This window comes from Marmota monax, unplaced genomic scaffold, assembly GCF_021218885.2.
Source record: "Marmota monax isolate L192 unplaced genomic scaffold, Marmota_monax_Labrador192_F-V1.1 WCK01_AAM20220418_F8-fsc00006, whole genome shotgun sequence".
Lineage (NCBI taxonomy): Eukaryota > Metazoa > Chordata > Mammalia > Rodentia > Sciuridae > Marmota > Marmota monax.
The window spans coordinates 19,341,129-19,364,780 of NW_026693712.1; the positions used below are offsets into that span (position 1 = coordinate 19,341,129).

At 40.3% G+C, this 23,652-nt stretch overlaps 1 protein-coding gene across 1 annotated transcript in view; it reads left to right on the top strand.

Moving 5' to 3' along the window:
- The first annotated feature begins 5,046 nt into the window (after positions 1–5,046).
- The window catches only part of Dnajc18 (DnaJ heat shock protein family (Hsp40) member C18), a 30,503-nt gene continuing 11,897 nt past the window's right edge, over positions 5,047–23,652 (top strand). Inside the window, exons 1-6 of the mRNA XM_046460467.2 lie at positions 5,047–5,204; positions 7,135–7,321; positions 15,547–15,692; positions 18,200–18,385; positions 19,866–19,975; positions 22,147–22,256. Of these exons, the coding sequence (XP_046316423.1) occupies positions 5,165–5,204; positions 7,135–7,321; positions 15,547–15,692; positions 18,200–18,385; positions 19,866–19,975; positions 22,147–22,256 (779 nt within the window). The 5' untranslated portion in view covers positions 5,047–5,164. The remainder of the gene's footprint in view (positions 5,205–7,134; positions 7,322–15,546; positions 15,693–18,199; positions 18,386–19,865; positions 19,976–22,146; positions 22,257–23,652) is intronic.

Consider the following 23,652-nt stretch of genomic DNA (forward strand, 5'->3'; position numbering starts at 1 on the left):
CAGACAGTCTAAAGCAGTACCACCCAGGTCCCACTTCAGGACTAAGATATTTGTTCCCCAATTGCAGCAGTGTGCTGGCCACAGAGAGCTTTTGGCTGCTTGATGGCTGGCTGGTGGGGGTGAGGGGAGGGATGAAAACCTGGACCCCTTACCTCAATTTTCCCCCCTGCTCAATCCTGCTCCTCTTACTCTTCACAACTGTAGTTTTCAGAAGCATCACCAATAAACCCTCAGTAGGCAAATCTCAGCATTTCAGTCATTTCCTAGAGAATCCAACCTATGTAGCAATACTACAGCATTTTTTAAAAAATAATTCACATACATTTGATTTATACCACACTGCAAAAGGCACATGACTTACTAGCCAGTTCCAATACAAAAATCTATCACTGGGATAGAACCCTCCAGGTGACATAACAATGTATAAAAAAGTCTTGGATTCTGTTTAGGGCACTTATTCAAATGCTTAGCATACTGAACTAATTGGTCAAGTGTGTGGGTCTCACTCTAGATAATTCAGTCAGCGTCTCCATTATAAGGCCACAGATTTCTCCTGACTCTGGACAATGTCCTGCAAATATGAGTTGTTATTCATAAGGTATTTATATGTGTGGGAGAAGGGGTGAACTGGTATTCATATCTTTCAGTTTAAAAGGCTCTTACCCTACTGCTGACACTGCAGTACCACATTAGCCATGTTGATTTTCCTGCTGCTAAGTAAAATTTATACTTTGGGAAGGGGTTGAGGATGAACTCAATGCTGAATTCTGCTCTTGAGCAAACTATGTTAGAGGGGGTTATTTGGGAGGATACTTTTATTTATGCAAATACAAGACCCCACCTCTGACAGGAAATCCGAGTGTAGCCTTCTGCTGCCATTGCAGCTTCCCTAAGACCACATCTCCTCCTTGTTGTCTAGACAACAGGATGGTGGCCATTTACAAATGACTTCCTCACTTTTCTGATATAGGACTACATGGTCCTAAAGCAGGAGCAAGTGGTGGGGTGGGGAGATTTATGTAAAGTGTCCTCTCATTTATTCCCCAATCCTATGGGAGGGCAACCAATACACCAGCTCAGGCACACAGGCCCCATGGATGGGAGGACTGTTTTCCTAGTATCTTTCTTTCAGGCCTGGATGGGGCAGAACTCAGTCTTACAGGGCACATCGAAAACCTCTGGATCAACAGGAAAAATTCACTACAATTCAACAAGTATTTTTTTAAAGTAAGTGTAGAAAATGGGAAAACCTGGCTGCAGGCCTCCTTGGCCTAACTTTGGCACACAATTTCCCAAAATCAGGTTATTCCTAAAACATTCTATGTGAATCTGTCAGGAAAACATTTATGACTCATTTTACCAGTCTTTCTTGGGTTTGTGGATATCCTCCTTTTTATTTTATTACTAGGGGTTAAACCCAGGGCTTTGCATATGCTAGGAAAGTGCTCTACCACTGAGCTATATTCCCAGGACTTTTTATTTTGAGACAGGGTCTCACTAAGTTGCCAGAACAGCCAAAACTTGCAATCCTCCAGCCTCAGCTTTCCCAGTACCTGGAATTACAGGTGTGTACCACTATACCTAGCCTTTCCATTACCTGGATTCTGCTCCTAACTAGTTTCTTTATTCATGGTACCCCTTCTCAATCCTGCACTCCCCCTCTCAGCCAAATACCCATGACTTCATGATATTGAGACATCTCTGAGTACCTGTAGACTTTAACCATGTGATTCTGGCTCCAAGTTGCAGTCCATCTCAGCTGGCCATCTTCTCGAGCAAGCTGTCTACCCTCCCAGAACCAAAAAAAACTTCCTTATATACAACCACCTGCTGGATGTTACTGATTAGGTTCTTGAGCCACAGATCACAAGTAGCTCCCTCAGGATCTAGATTTCTGTAATCACACTGCTGCCTGGAATATATAAGCTGGTCATAGGCCCAGGGTCCCAGCATAGAGCCTTTGACTCATCTTATGGTTTGGGTGCCTCCCTTGCCACTCAAGAGTATAACAATCTAATTGTGATGGACGTTTCTTCTCATATTTTTGTCATCTTCTGCTCTTTCTGAAATATGGGATAATCACTGGTTTTGGCTGCTGGTTCAGGGGTTAGGGTGAAGGGAAAAGCAGCTTTCCCTCCATTCTTGGTAGTGTTATGCTTCTTTCCTGCTTGTAGTAATTTTGCCACATATATATGCTCGGGAGTCCAGTTAGTCATAACCATGACCTTATGACATACTCCAGTATAGACATGCCCAGTATACACTCCTACATTTTTAAAAATATTCTTCTTTAGTTGTAGATGGACACAATGACTTTATTTATTTATTTTTAGGTGGTATTGAGGATCAAATCCAGTACCTCACCTGTGTTAGGTGAGCACTGTACCACTGAGCCACAACCCCAACCCTACATCCCTACTGTTAATTTGCTATAACAAAACACATACAAAAAAATGATTTCTTGCTGGGCACAGTGGCACACACACCTGTAATCCAAGCTACTCAGGAGGCTGAGGCATGAGGATCATAAGTTTGAGGCCAGCCTGGACAACTTAGTGAAGCCCTATCTCAAAATAAAATTTAAAAAGGGGCTAGGGCTCGGCTCACACTTGTAATCCCAGAGGCTCTAGATGCTGAGGTAGGACTATTGTGAGTTCAAAGCCAGCCTCAACAAAAGTGAAGCACTAAGCAACTCAGTGAGACCCTGTCTCTAAATAAAAAATATAAAATAGGGCTGAGGATGAGGCTCAGTGGTCAAGTGCTCCTGCTTCAATCTCCAGTATCCCCTACCCCCCCCAAATGGGCTGGGGAAGTTGCTCAGTGGTAGAGCATCTACTATCATATATGAGATCCTGGATTCAACCCCCAGAACCACACACAAACACACACAAATGTTTCTCTTTCACCAAGCTAGTTCATAATGGTTGGCTACAATGTATTAAACACATACTACATGCAATATAAGATACTAAATACAAACACTCTTATTATATTCTATAACAATCTTATTCAGATCTCTCAACAACTATGCTAATTCTCCCCGCTCAGTCAAATGAAAATGATCCAATATCAGTGCTTATTGGGATTGGGGGCACTGCAGAGCACTATCTTAAGGACTTGTTTTGTAATTGATGCTACAAATGACACAAGCATTTAGTGGTCAATTAGTTTGGTAGTTTTCAAATAGTGGGTTTTTTTTTTTCCTTTAGTAGACCACAAAATGTAAGCCAGAAAAAAGCAGAGCTACTTTGATTGAAGAAGCAAAGAAAGGTAAGATGCTAGAGCCTTCCCTGATGTGCCTTCCTTCCCCTTCCCACTCTCCATATAAGATCCCAGAGACAGGATTGGGGATGTAGCTCAGTGGTAGAGCACTTGTCCAGTACTGCAAGGCCCTAGGTTCAATCTCCTGCACTGCAAAATAAGATAGATAGATAGATAGATAGATAGATAGATAAAATTAAAACCACCAATCTAATCTAATCTAACCTCATAGGTGAGATGTATGTGAGGACTTGGGTTCAAACCCCAATATAATTCCCATCCAAAAAAATTCTATAAGGTGGAAATAATCTTACAGGTAAGAAAACTGAGGCCAAAGGAGAAGAAGGGAGTTGGCCAGGGCCACACAATGATTTGTTGCAGGGAATTGCTGGAATTGCATGCCATTTGGGGCTTTTCCTCTTCCAGTTCCTGTCCAGGGTTATCCATCATCACCACACCTACCCCACTCCCCCAAAAGCCTAAGTTGCTGCTGCTATCATAATTGATTTAGTCTTCTTGGGTGAAGCTCTGAATGAATTCCAGTTTTTTTCAGGTGTATTTTTGTTTGTTTTTGAGATGACAGTTTTGCCATTTCCTAGATCTGATCTTTGGACATTCCAACCCACCCACATCTTCCTGCATGCATGAGTCAGTGAATGAGGATACTGTAGCCAGTAGAGCCATCCAGACCTTTTTCTTTTTTTCTTTCCTTCTTTCCTTCTCTCTCTCTCTCTCTCTCTCTCTCTCTCTCTCTCTCTCTCATATTTATTTTTTAGTTGTAGTCGGACACAATACCTTTGTTTTATTTATTTATTTTTATGTGGTGCTGAGGATCGAACCCAGGGCCTCGCATGTGCTAGGCGAGTGCTCTACTGCTGAGCCACAACCCTAGCGCCTCTCTCTCTCTCTCTCTCTCTCTCTCTCTCTCTCCTGGGGATTGAACCCACTTGCTTTACCACTGAGTCACATCCCAGCCCTTTTTAAAAATTTTATTCGTTTATCTTTGTTGTTGTTGTGTTGTTTATGTTTTTTGGTACCAGGGATTGAACACATGGGCGCTTAAACGCTGAACCTCATCCCCAGCCTTTTTTTAATTTTTTGAGACAGGGGTCTTGCTAAATTGCTTAGGGCCTCACTAAATTGAAGCCGGCCTTGAACTTGCAATCCTCCTGCTTTAGCCTCTGCAATAGCTGGGATTACGTGTGAGGCCCTGAGTTTGATCCTCAGCACCAGATTTGGTACTTCAGAAAAGGAACCGGCCAAAGAAACGCCTGCGTGGGAGAAAAGTCTTGAGCACTGGGTTCGATCATTAGCACCACGTAAAAATAAACAAATAAAATAAAGGTACGCTGTCCATCTACAACTACAAGTGCGTTTCTACTTCATTTTTCTAATTCTAATTTCGTGGCTCTTAAGCTCCCCAGAACTGGAGTGTGCACCCCACAAACCATCTCTGAATCTCTGGGGCCCAACACAGACTTCACACTGAACAGGAATTGGTGTATTTTAAAAAGGACATCCTGAAGAGTAGAGTCAAATTGTCACCCTCTACCCTATAGATTACGAAGCTCTTCGCAGGCAGGACGCTCAGTTGCGCCTCCTTGGATGCACTGAGGTAGAAGCAGGGCAGAAGCCGCTACTCGCTCTCTACAGGTGAGGAAGTGTCGGTAGCTGCTCAGTGGTCGTTTAGCCGCACCCGCGGCTATTCTCTGGGTCGAGCCCCTTGGTCTATCTGCACCTCCGCAGACCTTTCTCGTGAGGCCTGCCGGGAATTGTAGTCCCGTGTCCCTTGTAGCCCATACAGACAACTACAATGACCAGCGTGCCCCGCGCTCCATGCCCCCCTTCTCTTTCAGCCTCAGACGCCCAGGAGGCTCCAAGCATCTGCTGACTGGAAACGGATATGGCGGCCACTCTGGGCAGCGGGGAGCGCTGGACCGAAGGTACCAGGTCCTGGCTTGAGGGTGGGATAAGGTGGCATTCCGGAGAAATCAGGGATGGGGCTCCTGAAAGAGCATAAAGGTTGGGATCCTGATCTCGAGGTGAAGGATGGAGGCCTGTAAGAAGATGCTAAGCTTAAGTAGCATTCCGAAAAGGGTGGAGGACCGCCCAGGATACAGGCCAGAATCCCGGAACGGGAACTCTGGCCCGAGCTAGGGCCCTGGAGGGAACTTAGAGTCACCGGTGACGATTTGTTGCCTCCGGCCCCCAGCCCCGCCCTGCCCCGTGCCCCGCCCAGGGCCCCCGCAGCCATCCTGCCCCTCCTTCACCGGGGTAACTGGAGGGTCCCCCGGGTGCTGCGGTCTCCTGCAGCTTGCTATCTTAACCTTATCTATTACCCCATCAAACTGGGCCGCACGACCCTCAGTCCTGGTTTGATCTTGCCCCTGCAATATGAATCAGGACCTATAGGCTGCCCTTTTCCATCCTATAGCCAAGCAAAAAGTATTGATCCATTACTTACTGTGTTGAACCTATAATGGGGATTTGACAGACATGGGCCTCTGAGCCGACAGAACTGTAGGCTCAATGAGAGAGTTTGAAGGGTTATCAACTAATTACAAAACAAGCCCAGTAAGCCTTGGGCTAACATAGCAAGGTTGAGAGTTTGAAGCACACTGATAAGGCCCAGCACAGCCCTGAGTGTCAAGGGAGGCTTCTTGAAGTAAATGTTACAAATGATGGTATGAAGGATTCATTGGAGTTAGGCCCACTTATAGGAGTAGTGTCAGGGAGCAGTGGGTAGTCACTGAAGGATGTTAAGCAGGAAATTATGTTTTTAAAGCCTTTCCCCTATTCTCCAGACAAGACATGAGGCTCTGCTCTCTTTGAATTCATGAAACTCTCTTTACATTCTGCTGGTGTTATGATTTATTGAATCCTCTCCTATTAAACTAACCTCTTTGTGGTTAGGAGTAGGTCTTACTCCTACATTCCCCCCTGAACTATCTAGCCAAGTTTCTTTGTATGTATAATTGTTAGTTTAAAATAATTGAGTTTCTCTTTACTTTAAATCTTAGGAGTAAGAGGCATTGCAAAAAAAGTTTCATTTTCTGAGCAATGTTGCTTCTGACCATGGAGCAGAGAGAAATAAATTTCCCCCTGTATTGCACTAGAAGCAGGGTTTTGAGTAGATGCCCCTTTTCTGACTTTATTTGATGATTGACCATTGTTAAGTATGGTAGACTTTCTATACTTCATGTTTCTTTTCTTTGTTCTTCTTTTTCCCTTTGTAGTACTGGGGATTGAATCCAGGGGTACTTTATTACTGGCCTACATCCACAGCCCTATTTATTTATTTACTTTTTAGTTGTTGATAGACCTTTATTTTACTTATTCATATGTGGTTCTGAGAATCGTACCCAGTGCCTCACACATGCCAGGCAAATGTGCTACCCCTGAGCCCCAGCCCCAGCCCTGCCCTTTTTATTTTAAGGCAGGGTCTCACTAAGTTGCAGAGGCTAGCCTGGAACTTGTGATCCTCCTGCAGACTCCCAAGTTGCTGGGAATATAGGCTGTCCTTCATATTTCTAGCATTTCTAAGTTTTTCTCAGCTGCTTTCTCATATTTTCTGTAATAGTTTTCCAGGAAAGATGTTTATTCAGCTTTGTATAGATACTCAAAAGTCATCATGATGGGTATATAGCTTATAATAAAGCATTTGCCTAGCGTGCTCAAGGCCCTAGGTTTACTCCCTAGGACCACTCCCCTGCAAAAAAAAAAAAAAAAAAAAAAGTCCGCATAATGTCCTTTGCCTCTTCCTAATACCTTCCTTCTCTTGTCTCCAAGCAACCTCTAAGAGAGTTAAGGCATATAGCAAAGTTGATTTGCAGAGTCAGGCAGAGGCCTTATTAAGAAGCTATTACTTTGCAGCTTACATTGATGCAGTTAGAAGAAACAAATACCCAGAAGACAAACCTCCTGAGAGTCATGACCCCTGTGGTTGCTGTAACTGCATGAAGGCACAGAAGGAAAAGAAGTGCGAGAATGAGTGGAATCAGAACCGACAGGGTGAAGGGAGCTCCACTTATACTGAGGAACAACTGCTTGGGGTACAAAGGTAAGCATGTGGTGAGATGAAATGAATGATTGTATGTAAAGTGCTTAGAAGAATGCCTGGCACAAAGGATGTGCTGTGTAAGTATTGACATTATTACTTCTATTTTTAAAGCACAATAGCTTCTTGACCTCATAGGAAAGACTGGGTAGAAGAGGAATATTGAATATCGGGTATAATGTGAGCTGTCTGCCCTGCTATGGCTTTAAGAGTGGCAGAGGAAACCAGCTAGACATTACAGATATCTGTTAGAACATTTTATCTAACGACCAGAGAATACACATTCTTTTCAAGGATACATAGGATATTCTTCGGAATGGACCATATCTTAGGTCAAAACAAATCTCGATAAATGTTAAAAGATTGAAATCATAAGCCATGATTTCATGGTGGTGCGATGCATACCTGTAATCCCGGTTGCTCAGGAGGCAGAGGCAGGAGGATCTGTGGTTGAGTGCCCCTGGGTCAATTCCTGGTCCAAAAAAAAAAAAAAAGGAAAAAAGAAAGAAAGAAATCATACAGTGTATATGCTGCGAAATTAATAACAAAAGGAAATTTGGTATACTTACAACCAGTGGAAATTAAACCACAAAGTCCCCAAAAACAATTATGTCATGGCAGATTAAAAAAATCCCTTTTTTGGGGGGGGTTGTGGTACTAGGGATTGAACCCAAGGTCTTGAGCATGCTAGGCATGTTGTACCACTGAGCTACACACCCAGCCCCTAGAAAATGCTTTAAGGTGAATGAAAATGAAAATACAATATACCAAAACTATGGGATGCAACTGAAATACTGCTTACAAGGAAATTTATGACTATAAAATTATGAGTTTTGTTTTGTTTTTTAGTTGCAGTTGGACACAATACCTTTATTTTTTTTTTTTTTTACTTTTATGTGGTGCTGAGGATCGAACCCAGGTCCTAGAATGTGCTAGGTGAGCGCTCTACTGCTGAGCCACAACCCCAGCCCCTACTTATGTGTTTTTTTAAAAAGACCATAAATCAGGGCTGGGGATGTGGCTCAAGCAGTAGCGCGCTCGCCTGGCATGTGAGCGGCCCGGGTTCGATCCTCAGCACCACATACAAACAAAGATGTTGTGTCCGCTGAGAACTAAAAGATAAATATTAAAAAATTCTCTCTCTCTCTCTCTCTCTCTCTCCTTAAAAAGAAAAAAAAAACAATATTTAAAAAAAAAAAAAGACCATAAATCAGTAACCTAATCTTCTACCTTAGGAAACTAGAAACAGAACAAAGTAAACACACACAAGCAGGATAAATAGAATAATGTAACATAGAAATAAATGAAGTAGAGAATGGAAAAACAATAGAGAAAGTCAATAAAATCACGAGGTAGTTCTTTGAAAATATCAACAAAATTGACACATCTTTGGATAGACTGGCCAAGAAAAAAAGAGAGATGGCTCAAATAACTAAAATCAGTAATAAAACAGGGGACATCACTACTACTACAAAAATAAAAAGGATTTTTTTTTTTTTTGTACCAGGGATTGAACCCAAGGGCACTTAACCACTGAGCCACATCCCCAACCCTTTTTATTTCTTTATTTTGAGACAGGGTCTCACTAGGTTGCTTACAGCCTCACTAAATTGCTGAGGCTAGCTTTGAACCTTCAGTCCTCCTGCCTGAGCCTCCTGAGTCACTGGGATTAGAGGTGAGCACCACCACTCCCGGCTAAAAAGGATTATAAGAGAATACTATGAACAACAAATTAGATAACCTAGATGAAATACACAAATTCTTCTGTCTGGATTGAGAAATAATGGAGGAGAGGGTGCCAGGAAGGGTGGGCACTATTAAAACACAATATGTGCATGTATGAAAAACGTCACAGTGAGCCAGGTCTGGTGGTGCATGCCTATGTATCCAGCAACTCAGGAGGCTAAGACAGTAGGATCACAAGTTTGAGGGTAGTCTCAGCAACTTATTGAGACCCTGTCTCAAAATAAAAAGGGCTGGGGGTATAGCTCAGTGTTAAAACACCTCTGGGTTTTATCTCCAGTACCACAAAAAGAAAGAAAGAAAGAAAATGTCATTGTGAAACCTGTTAATTTATATGATTAATATTGGTTAGTATGTATTTTTTTAAAAATTAGAAAAATTAGCTTGGTGTAGTGGTACATGCCTATAATTCCAGCTACTTGGGAGGCTGAGGCAGGAAGATCACAAGTTCAAGGCCAGCTTGTGCAACTTAGTGAGACCTTGTCTCAAAATAAAAAATAAAATGAGCTGGGAATTATCATGTGTGAGGCCTTGAATTCAGCTGACTTCACTGGTAATTCTACCAAACATTATTTATTTATTTATTAGTACTAGGGATTAAATTTAGTGGTGCTTAACCACTAAGCCATATCCTTAGTCCTTTTTATTTTTTATTTTGAAACAGCATCTCACTAAATTCCTAACCACTAAATTGTTGAGGCTGGTCTTGAACTTGTAATCCTCCACCTCAGCTTCCCAAGTCTATGGGATTACAGGTGTGTACAACCACATCCAGTTCTACCAAACATTTGAAGAATTAATCCTTCATAAACTCTTACAAAAAAATTATGAATGAAGTTAATACTTCCAAACTCATTCTGTAAGGCTAATGTTACCCAAACCAGACAAAACACACACACACACACACACACACACAAATAAAACCACTGGGGCTGAGGGTATAGCTCAGTGATAGAACCCTTGTCTAACACACATGAGGCTCTTGGTTTTATCCCCACCACAAAAGGGGAAAAAAAGGAAAGAAAGCAAATCTATTAACCATTATCCCTTTAGATATAGTTCCAGAAATCTTTAATAAAATACTAGCAAGCCAAATGCAGCATTTTGTAAAAAGAATTATGCACCTTGACCAACTGGAATTCATCTCTGTTTAGAAACATTACATAACACAAAAATCAATCAGTGTAATATACTGTTAATAGAATAAACAACCAAAAAAAAATGCACACTCATTTCAATAGTTACAGAAAAAAATATTTGACAGACTGGGTATGGTGGTGCATTCCTGTGATCCAAGCTACTCAGGAGGCCGAGGGAGGAGAATTGCAAGTTTGAAGCTACTTAAACCGTACAATTTAGGGAGATCCTGTCTCCCTAAGGGAATGTAGCTCACAAACAGAGTGCTTGCCTAGTATATGTAAGATTCTGGGTCCATTTCCTAGTACTCCACTTCCCACACAAACACAAAAGCATTTGACATGATAAAAGCTCTCATATGAACTAGAAGAGAACTTCCTCAATATGATAACAGTCATCTACAAAAAATCCATAGCAATATTATATTTAATGTTAAAAATCTCTGTTTTCCCACCATGATTAAGAAAAAAGACAGGTAAGATCTACCCCTTACCACTTCTATTCAGCTTTTTTTTAGAGGTACAGGCCAGGGCATTTAAGCAAGAAAAAGAAATAAAAGCCAACCAAATTGGAATGAACAGTAAAATTATGTCTGTAGATAACAATATCTTGTATATAGGAATCCTAAGGAATTGCATACACACAAAAATACTATTAGGACTAATAAGTTAAGCAAAGGTGTTAAGATATAAGATCAATATGCAAAATTAATTGTTTTTTATATACTGGCAATAAATAATCTAAAAATTAAGTTAAAATAATTTCATTTATAAATGCATAAAAAAAACCAAAATGCTGGCCAGGAATGGTGGTGCACACCTCCAATTCCAGCAATTTGGAAGGCTAAAGCAGGAGGATCAAAGGTTTGAGGTCAGCTTCAGCAATGTGGTGTGGCCCTACACAACTTAGCAAGACCCTGTCTTGAAATTTAAAAAAAGGGCTGGGGTGTAGCTCAGTGGTGGAGTACCCTGGGTTCATCCCCTGTACTAAAAACTTTAAATAAAATAAATAAATAAATAGATATATAAGACTTGTACATTATGAACTATAAGACTTCATTAAAGAAATTAAAGAAGACCTCAATAAAGTAGAAGATATATTTTCAGAAATTAGAAGGCTTAGCATTGGTAATATGAAGATAAGCGCCATGGCTCACATCTATAATCCTAGCAGGTCTGGAGACTAATGCAGGAGGATCTCAAGTCAAAGCCAGCCAGCCTCAGCAACTTAGCAAGGTCCTATGCCCTTAGTGAGACTCTGTTTCAAGAAATAAATAAATGAACAAACAAACCAACAAACAATTAAAAAGGGCTGGAAATGTGGCTCAGTTGGTTAAGTGCCCTGGGTTTAATTCCCAATACCGAAATAAAATTTTGATAATATAATATTCCTCAAATTGATTTACAGATTCAATATAATTCCTATCAAAATCCTAGCTGTCCTTTTTTTTAAATATGTTTGAGTTATTGATGGACCCTTACTTTATTTGCTTATTTATACACAGTGCTGAGAATCAAACCCAGTGCCTCACACATGTGAAGCAACGCTACAACTCCAGCCCCTAGCTGTCTTTTTTAATTTTTGTTTTTGATAGTATTGGGGATGGGGATTGAACCCAGGGACTCACACATTTACTAAGCAAGAATTCTACCGCTGTGCTACATCCCCAGTCCCTTTTAAAATATTTTTTTTTTGAGGTGGAGTCTCACTAAATTGCCCAGGCTAGCCTTGAATTTGCAATCCTTCTGCCTCTGCCTCCTGAAAAGCTGGGATTACAGGGGTGCCACCACACCCAGCTCTATCTGTATTTTATTGAGAAAATTGACAAGCTGATTCTAAAATTCATAAGGAAATGCAAGGGACCCAGAACAGACAAAACTATTTTGAAAAAGTGGAATGAAATTGAAGGACATATGCTTCCTGATTCAAATCTTAGCACAAAGCTACAATAATGAAGACCATGCAGACTGATATAAAGAGAGACATATACATCAATGGAATAGAATTGAGAGTCCAGAAATAAACTTTCATATTGATTTGGCGGGGGTGGGGGGGTACTCAACCACTGAGTCACATCTCCAGCCCTTTTTGTATTTTATTTAAGGTTTCACTGAGTTGCTTAGTGCCTCACTGTTGCTGAGGCTGGCTTTGAACTCTAGATCCTCCTGCCTCAACCTCCTGAGCCATTGGCATTACAGGCATGCACCACTGTACCTAGATGGACCATTGATTTTTTTTAAGTTGTTGATAGACCTTTATTTTATTTATTTAAATGTGGTGCTGAGAATCGAATCCTGTGCCTCACACATGCCAGGCAAGTACACTACAGCTGAGCCCCAGCCCCAGCCCACTGATTTTTTTTAAATGTATTTCTTTTAGTTGTTGATAGACCTTTATTTTATTTATTTATATGCGGTGCTGAGACTCAAACCCAGTGCCTCACACACGCCAGGCAAGTGTGCTACTGCTGAGCCACAGCTCCAGCCCCTTGGACCATTCATTTTTGACAAGAGTGCTAAGACATTCTCATGGAGAAAAGAGTAGTATTCAACAATATTGTTGGAGCACCTGGATATCCACTTGCAAAAGAATGAACTTGGATTCCTACCTTGAACCATATACTTAAATTAACTCAAAGACCTTAAGACCTAAATATAAAAGCTGAAACTATACAACTCTTAGAAGAAAATATAAATGTAAGTCTTTATGTCATTGGATTAGGGAGTGGTTTCTTAGATATGACAACCAAACCTAAGTGACAAAAGAAAAAATAATAGATAAATTAGATTTCATCAAAATTTTAAAACTTTTGGGCCTGGGGATGTAGCTTTGGGGTAGAGTACTTGCCTAGCATGTATGAGGCCCTGGGGTTCAATTATCAGACATGGCGGGGGGGGGGAACTAAAGCTTCAAAGGATGCTAATTCAAAAATTAATATTTCAAAGAATGTTATCCATCAAAGCCATAGCTGGGTGTGGTGTCACAGGTGTATAATCCTAGCAATTTGGGAGGCTGAAGCAGGAAGATTGCAAGTTTGAGGCCAATTTAGCAGGGCCCTATCTCAAAATAAAATAAAAAGGGTGGGGGATGAAGCTCAGTGGTAGAAGACCCTGGGTTCAATCCCCAGTAACAAACAAAGAAAGAAAGAAAGAAAGAAAGAAATCTGGAGCCCTGGGTTCAATCCCTAGTAATCAATCAATCAATCAATCAATAATTTGGAATAAGCAAATCTACAGATATGGAAAGTAGATAAGTGGTTGCCAGGGGCTAAAGGAAGGGAAGATACTGTGTTATAGTCCAGCCTGTTGCTGATTTACTATGCATTCCTCAACAAAATTGTGGGCCTCTGCATACCTAAGTGAATTATATAGTAGCCAAAGATTAGAGGCATTTTAAATGCTCGTGATTATGGGCTGGGGATGTGGCTCAGGTGGTGGCGCGCTCCCCTGGCATGGATGCAGCCTGGGTTCGATCCTCAGCACCACATACAAACAAAGATGTTGTGTCTGCTGAAAACTAAAATGTAAATTTAAAAAAAAAAAGTGTTTTTTTAAAAAAAATAAATGCTCGTGATTAGGGATGTATATGCATCCATACTATACAAAAAGATGGATTAATGCTTTTTTTCTGTACCTGGGATTGAACCCAGGGGTGCTTAACACTGGGCCACATCCCTAGCCCATTTTTTGTATTTTATTTAGAGACAGGGTCTCACTGAGTAGCTAAGTGCCTCGCCAAGTTGCTAAGCCTGGCTTTGAATTTTCAATCCTCCTGCCTCAGCTTCCTGAGTTGCTGGGATTACAGGCATGTGCCACCTCACCCAGTTGACTAATGCTTTTTTAAAGAATGAGGTATAGGGGCTAGGGTTGTGGCTCAGTGGTAGAACACTCACATAGCACTTGCGAGGCGCTGGGTTCAATCCTCAGCACCAAGTAAAAATAAAATAAACATATTGTGTCTAACTACAACTAAAAATATATATATTGAAAAAAAAAGAATGAGGTAGATATACAATACTTAATGTTTAGTATTAGATGCTATTAATCACTTTGATAAATGCTTTATTTAATCATAGCACTAACTCTCTGAAATATGAGTATAATTTTAGTTCATTTTGGAAGGCAGCACTAAGGTTAAATATACAGGAGGATCAGATTCAAACCAAAGTATTTTGACCTTAAGTTCATATTCTAGTCCAGTAGTTCTCAAAGCATGGCTTGGGAACTCCCAAGACCTTTCCAGGGTGCTCTGTACATTTAAGACTATTTTTATAATGCAAACATGTTACTTTTCTTTTTTACTCTTATTTTCTTATGATTATACAGGGAAGCTTTTGAAAGTCTATATGGCATAATTATATCATCACTCTATTTTTTAAATATTTGTTTTCAGCCAGACACAGTGGCTCACTTCTATAATCCCAGTGATTCGGGAGGATGAGGCAAAAGGATTACAAGTTCTAGCTGGATGCAGTGGTGCATACCTGTAATCTCAGCTACGTAGGAGGCTGAGGCAGGAGGATTGTAAGTTTGAAGCCAGCCTCAGCAATTTAGTGAGGCTCTAAGCAACTAGCAAGACTCTCTCAAAATACAAAAGACTGAGGATATGGCTCAGGGTTTAAGCACCCCTGGATTTAATTCCCAGTACCAAAAAAGGGGAGTAGTGTGCTAGGGGTGTAGTTCAGTGGCAAAGTGCCCCTCGATTCAATCTCCAGTATTTAAAAAAAAAAAAATACCCTGCAAGATGAAAAAAGTGATGATGTTTCCTTTAGGCAAGAAAAAATGGGGTGGTTTAGTTGCATATTCTCTCTATACATAAAATTCACAAAAAACATCTAATGGTGGTTTTCCCTAAGGTGGGGTACAAGGGAACCAGGAATGAGGGAGCAGGAAGATTTTTCATTGTATATACTTTAGTACTGGTGGCTATTTTTTTTTTGCTGTGTGTATATATTAACTTTTTACAAACACAGTTTAAACAGATAGCCATAAGGGAAATGGGAGGAGGGACCTAAATAAATAAATAGGGTAGTTAGCTATTTCTTCTGGCTTTGAAATTCAGTGGTTCATCTCTTAAAATCTGAGCCTGAACTTTGATGTAAGGATTAGTATTCTTGTTCTATCCACTCACAGGAATATAGGGAAAATAAAATACTAGATCTAAAAGTACTTTGAAAGGCATTAAAGCCTGGATGGGAGGATTTGAATGTTTCATTAATGAGTTCACTAATTTTCTTTTAAGTCTGTTTTGAGTCTCACAGATTGAAGGAGGATTGATGTACTATTTTGCAGCTAATAATATAAAAATGCCCTTTGTAAACATATTTCTGATTATTTCTCTTTTTATAGGATCAAGAAATGCAGAAATTACTATGAAATTCTGGGAGTTTCTCGAAATGCCAGTGACGAAGAGCTTAAGAAAGCTTATAGAAAACTTGCTCTGAAATTTCACCCTGACAAGAACTGTGCTCCAGGAGCAACAGATGCTTTCAAAGGTCTGATTCTGAGCTGATGCTGAATTTTTCCCTTGTTATGGTTTCTCATAGCCAGTTGTTTTCAACCTTCCCTGCAGTTGTTTTATAAGACCTTAAGCAGGTTTTTTTTCTTGCCACACTTCATAAGTAGTGATTATCAGCAAAGCTTTCTCCTGCCTTCATCCATGTAACCTTAATTTGATTTGAAAATAAAGTATTTGGTTTCATTTCCTTATTTTTGTGATACTGGGAATTGAACTCAGGTCCTCATACATGTTAGACAGGTTTTCTCTCATAGAGCTACATCCCCAGCCCTTTTTATTTTATTTTGAGACAGTGTCTTGGTAAGTTGCTGAGGCCAAGGGTTGCTAAGGCTGGCCTCAAATTGAAGATTCTCCTAACTCAGTTACTCAAGTCGCTGGGATTACATGTATGTGCCACCACACTTAGCTCAGGGAAAAAAAAAGAAAAAAAAAAAATATATGTATTTTTTTAATTGTCAATGGATCTTTATTTACTTATATGCAGTGCTGAGAATTGAGCCTAGTGCCTCACACATGCTAGGCCAAGTGCTGTACCCCAGCCCTGAAATATATATATATATATATATATATTTTTTTTTTTTTTTTTTTTTTTTTTTTTTTTTTTTAAGAGAGAGAGAGAGAGATTTTTTAATATTTATTTTTTAGTTCTCGGCAGACACAACATCTTTGTTTGTATGTGGTGCTGAGGATTGAACCCGGGCCACACGCATGCCTGGCGAGCGTGCTACCGCTTGAGCCACATCCCCAGCCCCAGAAATATATTCTTAAAAAAAATATTTTGGGTTTGGCAGAGTGATGCACACCTGTAATCCTAGTGACTTGGAAGGCTGAGGAAGGAGAATCCTAAATTCAAGGCCAGTCTGATTATTTATTTTTGTATTGTGGATTGAATCCAGGAATGTTTTTATGTTACTCAGGTACATCTCCAGTCTTTTATTTGAGAAAGGGGCCCCCTAAGTTGCAGAGGCCCTATGAAACTTAGTAAAAACCCAGTCTCAAAATAACAAAGGGCTGGAGGGGCTGGGGATATAGCTCAGTTGGGAGAGTGCTTGCCTCACATGCACAAAGCCATGGGTTCAATCCCTAGCACCACAAAAAAAAAAAAAAAAAAAGAGGGAGCGGGGGGTTGGAGACTTATTTCAATGGTAAAGTACCCTGGTTTCAAACCCCAGTTTTGGGGGAAAACATTTTTTTTTTGGCCAACATATGAATAAAAATTTAAGAGCATGATTCACAATGAAGTCATTGATTAATGTAAGACTCATCAGTAGATGCTAAAACTATTGGATGATAGATTGTTGTTCCATGAACTTAAAGTTTTATCCCACAGAATACTTACTGATTACAAAGGGGAAAAATTCCTCTATAATGGAGAGACCTGGGTGTCACCACTATAACCAAGTAATCCAACTTAGCATTACTAATACTAGGACAACCTAACATGATAGAGCACCTGCATGGTATCTTGTCAATTTTTTTTTTCCTTTTTTTGGTACTGGGGATTTAACAGGAGTGCTTACCCACTGTGCTACATTCCCCAGCCCTTTTTATTTTTTATTTTGGATAAGGATCCAAAAGGGTCTAGTTAAGTTACTTAGGACCTTGCTAAATTGCTGGGGCTGGTCTCAAACTTGCAATCCTCCTGCCTCAGCCTGCTGAGTCACTGGGATTACAAATGTGTGCTACTGTGTCCAACCAAGAACATATTTTTGATGCATGAGTGTTGGACAATTGGAAGACATTTCCCCAACATGTCTGAGACTTGCAGTGATTGGCAATCTGAACTGAGGCACTGGGTCCCAATTTCCAGGACAGCTATGATGATGTAAGAACTTTTTTATTTTATTTTTTTTTGGTGTTACTGGGGATTAAACCCAGGGCCTTTGCATGCTAGGCAAATGTACTCTACCAATGAACTGCATTTCCAACCCTTTTAAAATTTTTTTAATTTTATTTTTGAGACAGGGTCTCACTGAGTTGTCCAGGCTGGCCTCAAACTTATGATCCTTCTGCCCTAGCCTCCCCCAGTGGCCCACCAGGATCAGTTTCAAGTTTTTTTTTTTGGTATCAGGGATTGAACCCAGCGGCACTTAACCACTGAGCCACATCTCCAGTCCTCCCTAAATTGTTTAGGGCCTCGATAAGTTGCTGGAGCTGGCTTTGAACTTGGAGTCCTTCTCCCTCATCCTCCTTAGCTGCTGGGATTATAGGCAAGGGCCACTACGCCTGACAAGAATTGATTAAGAGTTAACTCTCACATCAGCAGTTTTTGTTTGTCTGATTTCAGCGTTGTTATTTCTGGCTTACCAAACTAGATCACAAGCTATCACAAGCACTTTGGGGAAATTTGCAGGCCAAAGATCCTCTCCTTGGGCCCTTGGAAAGTTGTCTAACACCAATCAACTCTGGGCTCCTCATTGCTACTGCTGTGATTACTCTCAACCACAGTAAAGACTGTGCTCATGTGCTTCTTCTTGGTTGCAGCAATAGGAAATGCCTTTGCGGTTCTGAGCAATCCTGATAAGAGACTCCGCTATGATGAATATGGAGATGAACAGGTGACTTTCACTGCACCTCAAGCCAGACCTTATAATTATTACAGGGACTTTGAAGCTGACATCACTCCAGAAGAGCTATTCAATGTCTTCTTTGGAGGCCATTTTCCTACAGGTTAGTAACCCAAAGCTATGATTCTTTTTTTTTTTTTGGCCAGGAATTGAGGCCAGGATTTCTCTACCACTGACCTACATCCCCAGCCCTTTTTTTATGTTTCGTTTTGTTTAATTTTGAGATTTCTTTTTTTAAGGTGCCCAAGCTGGCCTTGAACTTGTAATCCTTCTGCCTCAGTCTCCCAAATCACTGGGATTATAGGTATGTGTCACTGCGCCTGACCAATGTTATGATTCTTAAAAATATTTCTTTATTTATGGCTTGTAACAAGCTCCTGTTTGAAGATCTAAATAAAAGGACAGTGGTTTGATGGGAACAACAGGAATTTCAAATCAGTTGCACAGGAATTTGAAGCAAATCTCAAGCCTCTAGTTGTGGATAATTTTGACCAGTATTTAGCATTTCTCATTATCTAGTTCCTCACCCCAAAAATGGGGCTGATCATAATGTCTTACTTTGCAAGTTGCTATGAGGATTAGATAAATATATTTAAGTGTTTTATAAATGAATAGAAAAAATACTATTATCATTATAAAAATAGCAGTTATAAATACATTAGAAAATTACCCCGTCAGTACATGGCTATAATTCCCACAACTCTGGAGGCTGAGGCCAGACAATTAGAAGTTTGAGGCCAGCCTCAGCAACTTAGTGAGACACTGAATAACCCGGTGAGACCCTATCTATCTCCAAATAAAAAGGGTTAGGGATATAACTTTGTGGCAAATCACCCCTGGGTTCAATCTCCAGTACACATACACAAAGACACAAAAAGCAAAAGAAAAGAACACAGGCCCAGTGGTATGTGCCAGCTACTCAGAAGGCTAAGACAGCAGGATCACCTAAGTGTACAGGTTCAAGAGTAGCTTAGAGCCAGGTGCAGTGGCACACACCTGTAATCCCAGCTAGTTCGATATCTTTCTGTTTCAAAGTGAAAAAACAAAAAGGGATTGGATATAGCTTGGTGGTAGAGTGCCACTGGGTTCCATCCCTGATTTTGCAAAAAAAAAAAAAAAAACTAGCCAGGAACATAGCAAGATCCCATCTCTAAAAAACAAAAAAGATTGACCAATGAGCATCCAATTCAGTGTTAAAATGTTTTAAAAAGTATCTTCTAAGTGTGTTAGAAATTGAGATAATTCAATATCCAGGAAATAAATGGAAAAATTTTTGTGGTACCAGTGACACAATCTGATTTTAGTCACAGAAGTAGTCCTAGGATTCATGGCCCAAATGTACTTTTTCTCTCTCAGAGCCTTTCAGTGTTCTCTCCCTTATTAGTTGCAAAAGACTATTTAAACCAAGTGAGAAGAGCTAAGCACCATTTGTCTCCAGCTGACTTATGTCTTACCTATTCTCTTCTACTGGGTAAAATAGGGCAATACTGTATCCTTAAAGAACCTAGTTTGGAGTAAATATCTTGCAAGAAAGGAATGTTTGCCATATCCTCTATTAAGTGGCTATTTTCTTTCTTTTCCAGGAAATATTCATATGTTTTCAAATGTGACAGATGACACTCACTATTATCGACGGCGGCATCGACATGAGAAAACACAGACACGGAAAGAAGAGGAAGACGATAAACCTCAGGTGCCTAGGGAAGAAAGGAGAGCTGCTGCTCATAAACAGTTGTACTGAGCCCACCTTTATTGTGCGTGATCAAGTTCTAGAAGTTAAACTTGAGATATGTTGCCAAAGTATCCTTTAGGGAAGCAGAGGCAATAGTGTGAAGAGCTGAATCATTGGCCCAAGTAGGCCAGAATGGTAACCCCATCCTGCCCACCTAGTTTTTGTGACTCTCCCAGTATTTCAGACTCTGCCAGTATTTCAGTCTTCCTATGGGGATGGTTTCTTCTTCTTCTTCTTCTTCTTCTTCTTCTTCTTTCTTCTTTCTTCTTTCTTCTTCTTCTTTCTTCTTTCTTCTTCCTTCCAGGGACTGAACCCAGGGGCACTTAATCACTGAGCCACATCCCCAGCCCTTTTTATTTTATTTTTTATTTTGAGACAGGGTCTCATAAATTGCTTAGGGCCTTGCTAAGTTGCTGAGTTTGGCTTTGAACTTGCAGCCCTCCTGCCATAGCCTCCTGAGCTGCTGGGATTATAGGCATGTGTCACCAAACCTGGCAAGGAGGTTTTTATTTTTTTTTTAATTCTTTTACACAATACCTTTATTTTATTTATTTATTTATTTATTTTTATGTGTTGCTGAGGATCAAACCCAGTGCCTCTCATGTGCTAGGCAAGCGCTCTGCCGCTGAGCTACAACCCCAGCCCCATGGTGCTATATCTTGATCAAGGTTTTCATGACTACAAAAAATAGGACCCTCCTTTGAAATATGCAGAACTAGTCAGGAGTGGTGGCACATGCCTGTAATCCCAGCAATTCAGGAGGCTGAGACAGGAGAATTGCCAATTCAGTGCTAGCCAGGGAAATTTAACAAGATTCTTTTTTTTTTTTTTTTTTTTAAAGAGAGAGAGAGAGAAATACTTATTTTTTAGTTTTCGGCCGACACAACATCTTTTGTTTGTATGTGGTGCTGAGGATCCAACCCGGGCCGCACGCATGCCAGGCAAGCGTGCCACCGCTTGAGCCACATCCCCAGCCCCTAACAAGATTCTATCTCAGAATAAAAAGAGCTGGAAATATAACTCAGTGGTGAAATATCCCTGTATTTAATCCCCAGTACTGCAACAAGCAAAAAAATTAAATTAAATTAAAAAGGATGGTAATATAGTTACCATAATAATGGTAGAGTGCCCTTGAGTTAACTCCCAGTACTACAAAAAAACAAAACAAACAAAAAAACAGAACTAAGGGTTCAAGGGAGTCTCATGAAATTCAATGGCAAGAAGCACAGCTGGGCCTCCTGACAGATAGGAACCATGAACTGGGTGCTGGCAGGCTTCCAGGCAGTTAAGCTCACCATAATTTTTAAATTTTTTTTTTTTTTTGTACTGGTGATTAACCCCACAAGCACTTTGTCACTGAGCTACATCCCAGCCCTTTTTATTTTTTATTTTGAGACAGGATCTCGCTAAATTGCTTAGGGTCTTGCTAAGTTGCTGAAACTATCCTTGAACTTGAAATCCTTCTTCCTCAGTCTCCTGAGTCCCTAGAATTACAGGCATGCATCACCACACCCGGCTCACCATGTTTTTTTAGGGCCAAATTATCTCCAGTTTTCCCACCACGCTACCTCTCTTTTGTTCTTTCTAGCAGTCTTAACTTGTTCTACTTCCCCTTTCAAATGGCTGGTTCACAGCTTGTAAGAGTGAGTATGTATCCTTTTTTCAAATGCCTAGCAGCAAAGGGTGATGAATCTCAACCCCAAATTCCCCCCAAGGAGGAAGAATGTGGTTATCCCTGCTAGAGTTAGATGTCTCCCAGTTCAGTCAGCTGTGGCCAAGGCAAGAGTTGCCTCATATTAATATGGCTTCTAAAGTCCCAGCACTGTGAGAGTCACAGTCTGGGAAGACCTTAGTTAGAGGTGTCTGCTTCATTGGTCTAGGGCTGCAGGAAGATTGCTCGGAGTCAGTCCAGTTTGTGGGTAGGCCTCCTTCATCCTTCTCAGCAAAGAGTATAAATAAGGTTGCATGGTACCTCTCAGTTGCTGGTACAGCCTTGCCAGAAAAGCCTTGGGCATTATGGACTCTGTGCAGTGCTTTGATAATTTGTATTTTCTTTGAGACTTCTTTGCATTTGTATTTTTTTATATTGAGAAAGGAAACTTCTACTAAATATTTTTTTTCTTTATTTTTAGACCACGTATTCTGCATTTATTCAGTTACTTCCAGTTCTTGTGATTGTGATTGTATCTGTCATTACTCAGCTGCTGGCTGCTAATCCTCCATATAGTCTATTCTATAAATCGTAAGTCAAATACTTATAAATCTTCTTTAATAATAGTCTGGTGAATGAAAGTCTTGAAGGTTTTCTGATATATTACTAACGCTTTGTTTCACCTTTCACTGTAGAAAACACTGATTTTATATTTAAAGTAGTAATAATGCAGACTCAAATGCTGTAAGCAGTCTCACGTGTGCTTTATGAGATAGAGTTTGTTGTTCTACAGTGACATCATCTGGTCAGCTGCAGAACAGCAACCAGTGGTTTCTGAAGGATCAATAGAATTCTGAAGAGTTCTATTGAAGAAAGTCCTTCTCTCACCATGGTGAGTTAGAAAGGACACTAATGAACTTGTAATAGAGTTACTGGACATTTGAAGCCTGGGGGGATAGTAACTTGGACCCGATGATGATTTTCAACTTAAAAAATTACAAGAAGGGGATATTTATTTATTATTATTATTTTTAAATATTTGGGGGGAATATTTATTCACATAATTTTGTTTAATACATTTTTAAGAAAGGGATATTTATTGATATCACATTTGTTTTTGCCAAAAATGTAGAGAATCAGGATGCTTGTTAATGCATATAGATTATAAACTCTTAATAGGAAAATTTTATTTCTTCAATTAACTATTATTGTAATCATTGCAGTGCTAAAGCTTGAACCCAGGGCCTCACACTTGTTGGGCAAGCTCTCTATCACTGAGCTATACCCTCAACCCTAATTATTTTGATTAATTTAGCTCTCCAAGTTAGGTCCTTAGACCAGCATCATCAGAATCAATTGGCAACATATTAAAATGGCAAACTTAGCTAGGCGCATTGGCCCACACCTATAATCCCAGTGATTCAGGTGGCTGAGGCAGGAAGATTACAATTTCTTTTTTTTTTAATATAATTTTTTTAGTTGTAGTTGGACACAATACCTTTATTTTATTTATTTATTTTTATGTGGTGCTGAGGATCAAACCCAGCCCCTCTCATATGCTAGGTGAGCACTCTACCGCTGAGCCACAACCCCAGCCCCAGAAGATCACAATTTCAAAGCCAGCCTCAGCAATTTAGCAAGGCCCTAAGCAACTTAGTGAGACCCAGTCTCAAAATAAAAAATAGGGCTAGGGTTGTGGCTCAGTGGTAGAGCACTTGCCTAGCATGTGTGAGGCACTGGGTTTGATCCCCAGCACCACATTAAAAAAAAAAAAAAGTAAATAAACAAAATAAAGGTATTGTGTCCATCTACAACAAAAAATGTTTAAAAAGTAAAAAGGGCTGAGGATGTGGCCCAGTGGTTAAGGGGATGAGGGGATTTAGCTCAATCACAGGTCACCTGCCTTGCTTGGACAAGGCCCTTGGTTTAATACCTTGTACTGCAAAAATAAAGAAAGAAACAAACTCTTAGGCTCTCCTCTGTATCT